At 40.3% G+C, this 11,024-nt stretch overlaps 2 protein-coding genes and 1 long non-coding RNA gene across 3 annotated transcripts in view; 2 read left to right on the top strand and 1 right to left on the bottom strand.

The window, feature by feature from the left end:
- Positions 1-5,629, bottom strand: part of LOC118598328 — a 38,476-nt gene extending 32,847 nt beyond the window's left edge. Inside the window, exon 1 of the long non-coding RNA XR_004947455.1 lies at positions 5,568-5,629. This is a non-coding gene — a long non-coding RNA (uncharacterized LOC118598328). The remainder of the gene's footprint in view (positions 1-5,567) is intronic.
- On the top strand, positions 2,508-3,979 carry LOC112138208 (the record flags this gene model as incomplete). Its single annotated transcript, XM_024260781.1, is given in 2 exon segments — positions 2,508-2,601; positions 2,702-3,979. A coding segment is annotated over 1 exon segment (60 nt), but the record flags the coding sequence as incomplete, so codon positions are not given.
- A 3,733-nt stretch (positions 5,630-9,362) lies between the features above and the next one.
- LOC112138207 (zinc finger CCHC domain-containing protein 18) lies at positions 9,363-11,024 on the top strand (the record flags this gene model as incomplete). The annotated part of the gene is given in 1 exon segment (XM_024260780.2): positions 9,363-11,024. A coding segment is annotated over 1 exon segment (908 nt), but the record flags the coding sequence as incomplete, so codon positions are not given.

Genomic DNA, 11,024 nt, shown 5'->3' with positions numbered 1-11,024 from the left:
GAAACAGCTGGAGATCTACTTATGTTTAGTTGTTTTGATTTACATTCTAAATGTTCACATTGAACAACTGAAAACAGTGAAGTTAAAAACAAAAGAGGTTTTGTGTTGAAACCTTTCACATCAGATTCTATCAGTGAGAAGTCTGGTCCTGCATAGATTCAACCAGAGCTGTAAGCTGGAGTGGATCCACTGAGGTATACTCTGATGGAGTCATTTAGATGTTCATCTGTCAGTCTGGTTCTGAACTTCATGACATTCATGTCAGAAAAGGCAGATTCACAAAGAAATGTCCACCCAAATAATGCTGCCATTTTCAGAGCAGCCTGCTGGAGATTTGGATCATTTTCTGGCTGCACTAAACTCCAGAAGTGCTGAGAATGCTGCAGAGATTTGATCTGAACATCATTGTGGAGATTTAGGACTTCCATCTCCACAGGATCAACAGAGAACAGGTCAGCATCTGTCCTGACAACTCACTGATGTCCACATCCAGAAAAGCTTCACAATAAATGTCACACAGGCTCCAGGTTCTCAAAGTCACAGAATCTGTTTGAAAACTCTTCTACCAGCTTGGACAGACATCACAATATCTGTGAACATGAAGAACTTTTTCTGTCTCTGAATGAACTTCCAGCATCTTTGATACTGAGAGGAAGAGATGAAATCTTTAGTTTCGATTTGCTGGATGTAAAAACTGAGCTTTACTTTGAAGGTCTTCACAGCTCTGATCATGTCACATATTTGTCTCCATCTTGTAATTGTTGGTTCTGGTTGTTCATTTTTTCTGTTACATCTGTCATGAAAACCAGATCCCATGACCTTTCCACAGAGAACCTGCTGGTGGATGATGCAATGATTGATCAGAAATGGAGGAAAGTCTGGGTCATTCTTGCAGTGAGGGATGAATCCTGAGTGACATCCTGTCATATCTGCTGCTCCATCAGTTGTTACAGGTGTGACTCCAGCTGTTTGACATTATCTGCAGACAGATCTCTCACCCTCCACACCACAGTGTTTGGACCAAGCTGGACGTCAGCAATGGTGGACAGAATCTCTGTCCTATTTTAGGATCCTGGAATAATGATTCCACCACGACGGTCATCGTCTCCATCAGTGAAGGACTTCTTGTTGGTCAGAATGTGCACTCTAAAAAATGATATAAAGGTGCTGTAGACATTATACAATGGTTCTATGTTAAAAGTAATTAAAATAACCAATTTTCTTCAGTCTAAGCATACAAGTTGAATTGTATTTAAATAATATTACAATATTTCAAAACTATGAAATATGGTTAATTAAATCCAACATAACCCGTTTAATTTAAAATAAATGAAGGTTTAATCTGAAGAAGTTTGTCCCATCAGGCTTGTCGTACTATAGACTTTACACATGCGCAGTCTGGAGAATTATTTTCCCCGCCTTTTTTCAATCACTGGATGAACGACGACGGTTGGTTTTCTGCTGAAGTAAATATCAACTATTTCGTCACCCACGGACAATTCGGTAAGTATGACATTTTTTAGTTGACACAACCTACAGGTAATACAATTGTAGCTTAATGCAGATAATGTAATGCTACACTTGTAAACTTAGCTCTGGACTTTTAGGTGAGCTCCTTCACTTCTGGGACTCGTAGTTTTAAATCGTTCCATAACTCTGTAGCAGATCCGTACCGACACACAGCCTCTCTGTCTGCGCGGTGAATGTTTCATAATCCGCTCTTCGAACCGAATGACATGATCGCGGCGTGGAATATGAATGAAGCCTTGGACGAGCGTTTCACGTCCAGTATAAATTCATAATTCACGTCGTCCTCGCAGCGTTTGGTTAGAAGAGCGCAGATTATGAAACGTTCACTATGCAGACAGAAGCGCCGTAGACACGGATCTGCTGCAGATCTTCTGGTTCATCTCCAAACAACGCAGTAATGACAGCCGCGACAGCGCTAGCTGTGTTAGCGCTGATGTTAGCTTAGCTAGACGAAGCTCTCTGTTCACCGTGATCAAACTCTGTCTCAACATGCTTCGTCTTCATGTGATCATTTATCGCCATCGTGCTCTCATGGAACACAAGTTCTGTCTTGCAGAAATTACATTGACACTTTTTCCTCTTTTATTTTCCTTATGTTTCCCACATTTTTGAGCTAGCGTGTTGTTATGAGCCTACCGAGAACTTCCTGTGACGTCACTGCTGACGGATTAGCACCACTGCGCATGTGTGACAAAGAGAATGGCAGACCCGGTATTATAACAGTAGTTTTAAGATCAAAACAAGGAAAAAAAACAAATAAAAAACGACGCTCCGACGACCAAATTATTCGTCGACTATTTTAATAGCCGGATAGTCGTAGATTAGTCTAATAATCGTGGCAGCCATACTGTCTTGTAGGGTCCAGATAACCCCAATGTCAATGTAAACAAGCTAAGGAGAGCGGAAGAGTTACGCGGGCCAAATGTTTCCAGTGTGAAAACACCCTTAGATTGAGTATTTTTCTTTGTTTCCAACAGAATTCCAGCATTGATGTGAAGAGGGAATGCATCTTAAAAAGCACTTTGCGTCTACTTTAATGAAAACCCAAACGACATGATCAGAGAATATGTGGTACGTTTTTTTTTTTCTCTCAGTCATTTTTACAGAAAAATAAAATGTTCTGCTTATGTGTCAGTATTTAATTTGAATTATTTCTTATTTTTGTATTGAGGACGTTGATCTTGGAGCTGGACAAACCATCGAGCAGATGACCATGGGAGTTTATGCTGTCAGGCACGAAGGAGCAGACTCTACAGAGGCACCGGAAGATGTGGGAAGGATGCACTGTGCTGGAGGCTCTGAGTGATGTGGCAAAAGGATGTGCCCTCCTTCTAGGCTTAATCTACAGTCTAAACCTGCAATACCCAAAGGACCTAAAACACACCTTTGAATTTTTTCAAAAAATGTTGATGGAGTTGGATGGAAACAAGCTATCAGCAAAAGTGCAAATCCTCAAAAACAAAATGCTTGAGTAAAGCAGCCCTCACTGAACTAGAGGAGACTGAAATCTTTCCACAAATTCTTCCGAGCCTTCTTTGTTTTTTATCAGAAGGGACAGAAGATGAACGACAACATGTTCAATTGAACTGTCACAAGAACTCTTGTGAGACCTTCCTCTCTACTCTTCGATATCTTTGGAACTTCACAGTTAAAAACTGCATCTTATTTCTGATTTAAATGGAATTTCATCTTTTGTTGAAAGAAGAATATACAAAAATTTGAACAAATGAACCAAATTTTAACTGCAGTAAATCGTATCTGCTGTTTAGAGTTGTGTTGCAAGTTTGTCAAGATAATCTGAGTGCCTTTACTTGTATCTAGTGAATGTTTAAATTGTGCCATTGGGTAGCCTACTAATGTTTTAAAGGCTTAAAACATGTTCTTAGTTTTTTTCGAATTAAAAAAAATGTGACAGAGATAATTTTGTAATGATATTTTTGATGTATGTTGGTTCCATCACTAACTACTGTGTTTTATTTTAAATTTATTTTTAAATACTTCAATTTTAAAAGCCACGTACCTCTACACAAGTCACTTATTTCTTGTTAAAGAACATTTTTACTTGGTGGACTCCTGTTCTAATGTTATTTCTGTAAGGTGAATTGTTAATTATTTTATTTGCATTTTATGCACTTTGAACCTTTAAACAAAGTTTTTCAGTTATAATTTTACAGTAATTTTTAGTAAAGTCATGTGATGTACTAAATTTATTGGTACTGTTCTGCATTTGAAATTTGTTGCTGGTCCATTTTATAGATTTAAGGTGCTAATTAATCTTACAATTTTGGGGGTGGGATTGAGTGATGGCAATATTTATACCTCATAGTATTTTAATTAAAAAAATGTACTGTTTTTTCAGTGTTGTAAAATCATTAACTTTGTAGTCAACTTTATAGTTTAGGTCATTGTGTTTATCTGGAAGTTTTAATAAAGTCAAGTTACTGAAGAATCTTCTGTTCTCTTTAATTAATATACACATCTAAATGGAATATATTCCTGCTTTGTTAAAATAATTTAATGTGATTGCTTTAGTAATGCTTCATGAAGTTGAGTAGATTTTATTCAACTTTGTTTAATAAAATCAATGTGTCCAAACAGTGTTGGATCAGCTTAGTTAAATTAGGTTAATGCAACATAACTCTGTTATTTTTTATTTAATTACCCTAGTTACATCAGGTTTACTCAAAAGCTCCTTTTCAATTTAAGTGTATCCCATTCCTCAAATTTAACTAACTCAGTTGTGTGCAACCGGTTGCTATAACTTTGTTAAGTAAATCCAACATCTTATTTCTTAGAGTGTGTGCCACTTTATTTATTTATTTATTTATTTTTTAACTTGTCCTGTCCAACAGCTGAGCCAACAGATGTGGGCTGAGAGCTTCTTGTGTTGGGCAGATTTTACTGTCACAACAGGGATTTATTGAGTATAAACCCCTGTTGTATTTCATGCTAAACTTTATTTATATTGATTATGTTTTATTTTATTTTATTTTGATTTTTTTCTTCTTTGTTGTTGGACTGGAAGGTAAAAAATGAAGGGGGTGGGAGGGGGAGGGGAAGAGAAAGAAGATGGCAACAGAGGGAAGCAACATCGTAAAACAACCAGGACTAAGTAACAAACTAGAATGGGTGGGGCCTGTCTACACACACACTCTATAGTAACACACACAACTGTTTGCCAAAATAGTCTCCACATTTAAACCAGTCATAATGTACTCAATGCAACTGTAACTGCAGCTCACACGCTCCATCATACAAACCCATTCAGATAAAGACTTTCATTCTGTCACACAAATGGTTAGTGCTAAGGTGAGCTGACACCTGTGCTCAGGTGAGTGTTTATGTTTCACTGAGGTGGATGGTGATGGAATGTACTCAGGGGGAGAGCGCCCGGCCATCCCCACACCAAGACCCCCTGCCGGGGCAGCAGCTGCAGCCAGAAGTCAATGGGACTTTGGCCTTTTTGCAACCCAGTGGTACTTCCTATATGGAACACGGAAGTAGGGGGGGGTTGCTCAGTCCAGTTCTTACATACAGTCAATGGTCCAACTGCCTTACCCTGGCTGTGTGAGGCGTCAACCTGAGAGTCCGCCTCAGTTTCCAACTGCGTTCTTTTAACACCCCGTGGCCACGAGATCATCATTGGGTTTTCATTCACGCTAAAGTCATTTCTTTTCTTACTACATTGCTCAGACAAATCGTTCAGTTTGTGTTGACGGCGTAGTCTAGAAATCTCAAGACCGCTCGAGCTCGCTCGAGATCTGCAGTGAAGCAGAAACAGGAAGTAAAGAAGAGACAGAAAAGCAGGAGACACATCAACATGGTGGAAACATTCCCTCCTGTCTCATTTTCTTCTTTTACTTGACCTTATTGGAAAAGGTCATGGGATCAAGGAAAGGTTGTAGAGAAATTCATCAGACGGCTGAACTGACTCCAAGCTGTGATCCAGAAAATGTTCAGAAAATCTTTCAGTGAAACATCAGAAAGTTCTTCAAACCTTCTTCTCATCCTTCAGGGAGTTCAGCTCACTTACTGACCTCAGAGTCTGCAGTCTGCAGTCTGGACTCTCCAGAAAACCACACAGATGAAGAAATCCTGAATCCTGGATGATGTTCCAGCTCAGGTCCAGTTCTGTGAGTCTGGACGGGTTGTTCTTCAGAACCAAACCCAGAACTTTACAGCTGATCTCTGACAAACTGCAGCTCATCAACCTGAAATCAGAGAGAAAAGTGTGTTCAGGAGCAGTGATGACAGCTGGAGTTCCAGCAAGTAAACAGAGTTTGATCAGATTTACAAGATCATTATTGATCATTATTATCAGTTTCAGATCAATCATCATCACACAATCAATTCAACTGATGAGGAAAATATCAAACAATCATCAGTTTTTCAAACAGCTGTGGAGCTTTTATAGATTCTCTTTTTCATCAGTTTGTCAGTAAAAAAGTTTTTTTCTAAACCTAAACTGATCTCTTCCTTAAAGACTGACTGAAGATTGAAACTTGGCTGATGCAGCAGAAAGAGTAATGTGTAATGACACACTGAAAGAACAATATTAGTGGTTGCTGCTGAGTTTGCACATTTCATCCTGACACAATGCTCCAACTGCACATCCAAGCTGCTCAGACTCTCTCTACGTTTGTCAGCACATACAGTATCTATGTGAACAACTGTTCTATTTGATGAAGCTAAACTAAACATCACATAGGAGCATCTGATTGATGAACACCTTTACTCAATCCTGAGGATTTCCTCAGCTCAGAGCCTGACCCCAAACATTGATGAACTTGTACCAAAGACGAGACACCATCAAGTATCAGACTCAGAAAAGTGAGATTCACAGAGTATTACATTAAAAAAGTCTGTTACCTTTTTCACATGTGTTACTACAGGACATATGATTTTTCCTTTAAAAGAAGTATTTTTGTTTGTGTACCAAAGATATTTGTATTTTACTGTTTTGATTTGAATGAACTCAGAAAAAAGCATATCAGAACCATTAAAAAAATGATTTGATTTATTTTTTTATTTTCATGTTACTATTAGAAAGCAGTGATAGGTTAGGATCATGGAGCAGAACATCAAAGCATTTTCAGTTTATAATCATCAACTTTCATTTCTGCATTTATCTAAAAGTTGAGGAATGTTTGTAACCCAGGTTTATGTTTTATTTTCTCTTTCCCCTGCTTTGCGTTTGTTTTTGTGATTGGCCATGTCTGCTTCCGCGGTTGCGACGTCATTTGGTCACGTGGGGCGACCAGCCACTCACGAACCTCCATTCACGTGACGTCGCAGCGCCGCATAACTCGGTTCAACGAATTGCGTGCGCTTATAAGGGGGCTGGGACTTAAGGAAACAGGAAGACTGAGAATGGTACTCCCCAAGGAAGTGTGATTAGTCCTACATTGTTTCTGATCATGATAAATGATATATTTGATGAGGTGCCTACAGAGCTGGGTAGGTCTTTGTTTGCTGACGACGGGGCATTATGGAAAAGGGGCAGAAACAAGAAGCACTTGGTCAGAAAGATGCAACAGGGGCTAAAACAGGTGGAGGACTGGGGGATGAAATGGGGGTTTAGATTTTCTGTTGAAAAATCTAAGGTGCTGATTTTCACGGGGAAGAGGAAGAGGGAACAATGTGAGCTGACATTATATGATCAAGTATTAGAACAGGTCGATACGTTTCAATTATTAGGGATGACATTTGATAAAAAGATGACATGGAAGGATCATATTGATAATATAGAGGAAAGATGTAAGAAAGTTTTGAATGTGATGAGGTGTCTGGTAGGTTTGGAATGGGGAGCAGATATAGGTTCAATGAGGTGTATATACAGAGCTTTAATACGGTCTCGAATAGACTATGGAAGTGTAGCTTACGGGTCAGCAGCTAGTACAAGGTTGAAAAAATTGGATAAAATTCAAGCCAGAGCTCTAAGAATATGTAGTGGTGCAACCAGAACGTCTCCGGTATGCGCATTACAGATAGAGATGAGGGAAATGCCACTGTGGATAAGGCGAAAATAGATAATGCTGAATTACTGGATTGGGGTATCAGGATTTGAAGGTCCTCACCCCACGAAACAGACTTTGGTTGAATGCTGGGAAAGCAGGAAGATGAGGGAGGGGAGTTTTGGGCGGGCGGCAGCTGGGGCAGCCAGAGAGGTGGGGGTCTTGGACAAGGCCTTTTTATCGGTAGTTTCATGGCCGGAAGTCCCAGTATGGCGGATGGAGAGTCCAAGTGTGGATCTTAATATGTTGAATGTAAAACAAAAGAAGGGGACAATTAGCTTGAATATTGAATTTAATGAATATGTAGAGAGGAATTATCCAGGATTTATTCATATATACACGGATGGTGCAAAGGATCCACAGTCACAAAGAACAAGTGCAGCATTCACGGTACCGAGTCATAAGATTAATTTATTCAGGAGAACTTCAGATGAACTAAACATATATTCTGTAGAGCTTTTTGCAGTCACTTTGGCACTAGACTGGGTGATACGAGCTAGACCAGGACCAGTACTGCTTTGTTGTGACTCTGCATCTGTGTTGCACAGCATAAGAGCGGGGGAGTCTAAACACAGACATGACTTGATGTTCAACATGTTGGCACTATTTTCAACAGCAGTAAAGCAGCAGAGAGTTAGTTTTATGTGGACACCAGCACATGTAGGAATAATAGGAAATGAAAAAGCAGATAGATTGGCCAAACAGGGATTACACAAAGAACACGTAGATGACAACATAGAACTTTCGAAATCTGAGGGGAAGAGTGTGGTTTGGAGGAAAGTCCAAAAAATATGGCAGAAGTACTGGGACCAGGAGACAAAGGGGAGACACTTATATGGGATACAGGAGACGGTGGGAGGAGACAGAGTATGGGGCAAAGACAGACGAGAAGAAGTGGTGTTTACCAGGATGAGGATAGGGCACAGTAATTTAAATGAAACCATGAAATTAATGGGGAAACATGAAACTGGAGAGTGTGAAGACTGTCAGAATGTGGAATCAGTGAAGCATGTGTTGATGGAATGTAGAAAGTATGTATGGGAAAGAAAAATTATGGTTGAGGAGTTCAGGAGGAAGGGGATACAGATTAAGGATATGAGGGACATATTATCCAGGAAGGGTGCTGACAGAAGGCCACTATGGAAATTTCTGAAAGGAACGGGGCTATCTAGAAGAGTTTAATTGGAGACCTGAAGGTGGCAGCAATGCAACAATGTTGGATGCCGGCTGCCATTAAACCCCAGAGAGAGAGAGAGAGAGAGAGAGGAAACAGGAAGCGGTGGAACTGATAGCAACACACAGGTCTGTCTGCGGCGGCTGTTTTGTATTTCATTTCGTTTCGTTGGTGTTTATCGGTTGCGTGTTGTTGTAGGAACCCTCTACATGGTCCATCAGCAGAACGCGGCTGAGTGCATGTGGCCTTTTTGGCAATTGGTGAGTCGCCCTGTTGTGATAACAGTGCCAACAGCTAACACGGAGATAGCGGCCTTTCTTAAAATCTTTCTGCCTGTTTCTGCCTGTTTTAACATCAAATTGCACCTACACCAAACGTACTGTTTATACCTGTTTTTATACTCAATGACATGAATTAATTTGTTTATTTATTGTGTACCCAATGACATGAATTAATTTATTTATTTATTGTGTACTCAGTGATATGAATTGGTTAATTTTAATTATTCTGTGCCTCAATAATATGAATGCTATGAATTGATTAGATTGATTAGACCTGAAATGAACTAGTTTATTTATTATTGTGCCCCAGTGATATTAATTAACTTATCTATTTATTGTGCCTCTGTGATATCAATGACTCTGCACTGTATAATAGATAATAGTATGGTGCAATTAGCACTGTGTTTTTATTGAGCTCTAGATTTATATTGATTATTTGAACACGTGTTATTAGGAACTCTGGCGCTGAATGTCCAGGCCAGAAGTATGATGGCGAGCTAGACCTGGATCAGCAGTCAAAGACTTGGAGGCCCACAGCCTTTTACCGGGCCGGTAGGGGGTTCCTGCTTACCGTCAAGATCACCACGCCTCATTGAGGTAACAAACACTGGGACTCGTTACTAAATTGGGTTTGGATCCCACGTCTTCCTCATCTGCTGCTGAGCCCACATGAACTGAATCTTCTGGAACTTTGGACATGTTCCGTATGAAATGTTTTTTCCTTTTGTTTTCCCTTTTTTGGGGATTTGTATATATGTAAATAGAATGGCCATTCACCTTGCACTGTTCACTGTATATAATATTTCATAAACCGGTGATTCAACTGCACTCAGTTTCCTGCTGCTCCCTCCTTGAGACGATTTTAGAATCTTTTGATTACTAGCCCACATAACCAGACCTTTAACACAAAAATATAGCAACATAGTTGCTACATAAATTGGCGAGCTGGCCAGGAGGGTTGCATGAGCGGAACTGATTTTGTTGATTGTGATTTGACATTGTAGTTTGAACATGGAGGTGTTGGCAAAACGTGGCATTAAGATTCCTAACTCAGTCGTGGTTAAACATACTGTTGACATTGAATCAGATGAAGAAGTTATTGCTTTTCTGAACCAGTATGGAAAAAATATCAAAGGTTGAGGTTATCACTGAGCCTGATTGTTTTTTTTCAGATATGATATTGGTTGAATTTGTATCAGGAAGCGCATTAAGCGAACTGAAAAAAGTTTTATCATACACTTTCAGTTGTGAAGATAGTAAAGTTACGTATGAGATCTGTGACCTTTCTAACATAAGCTCGGAACTTGAAGGGAAGGTTAGGACACACATTTATTTGAAAGATCTGAGAAACTTGGCTCAAATGACAGGACAGGACTATGCAGAGGTCCTGAGCCAAGTGATGTCTCTGCTGGGCCAGTCTGTCACCGAGCTCAGCCTAACACCGCCTGTGAAGCTCCCGCCAGATCCCAGTGACAGGGCGCCGTCATCGCCTCCCCCTGCTGCACCATCTTCACAGATGTCTTCTACCACTGCCTACGGGCCACAAGCTGCAACAGGAGAGCAGGAGGTGAAGGATGAAGTGCCACAGAGCAACCCCAATTCCAGAACATCACCGCTGCCTGATCTTAATCCACCCAAGGTCCAATGCTACGTGGTTGAACATATAATGAAAAGTGATGACGGTGCTGCACATCTTTCTACTGTGAGACTCCGTTCCTTCTCAGGCCGAACCCCAAGACCTCAGCACGAAACAGACTTTGAAACATGGCGCTCAAGTGTCGACCTGCTGCTTCAAGATCCTGCAGTTTCGGATTTACAAAGATCCAGAAGAATAGTTGAAAACCTCTTCTCACCGGCAGCAGGCATGGTGAAACATCTGAAACCAGAGACTCTACCAAAGACCTACCTGCAGATTCTGGACTCTGCTTATGGAACCGTTCAGGATGGAGACGAGCTGTATGCAAAGTTCATGGAGATTTTCCAAGACGCTGGTGAGAAGCCATCTGCATACTTGCAACGTTTGCA

The sequence above is a fragment of the Oryzias melastigma genome, unplaced genomic scaffold (assembly GCF_002922805.2).
Source record: "Oryzias melastigma strain HK-1 unplaced genomic scaffold, ASM292280v2 sc00340, whole genome shotgun sequence".
NCBI lineage: Eukaryota > Metazoa > Chordata > Actinopteri > Beloniformes > Adrianichthyidae > Oryzias > Oryzias melastigma.
This window is presented reverse-complemented; position numbering and strand designations above follow the sequence as displayed.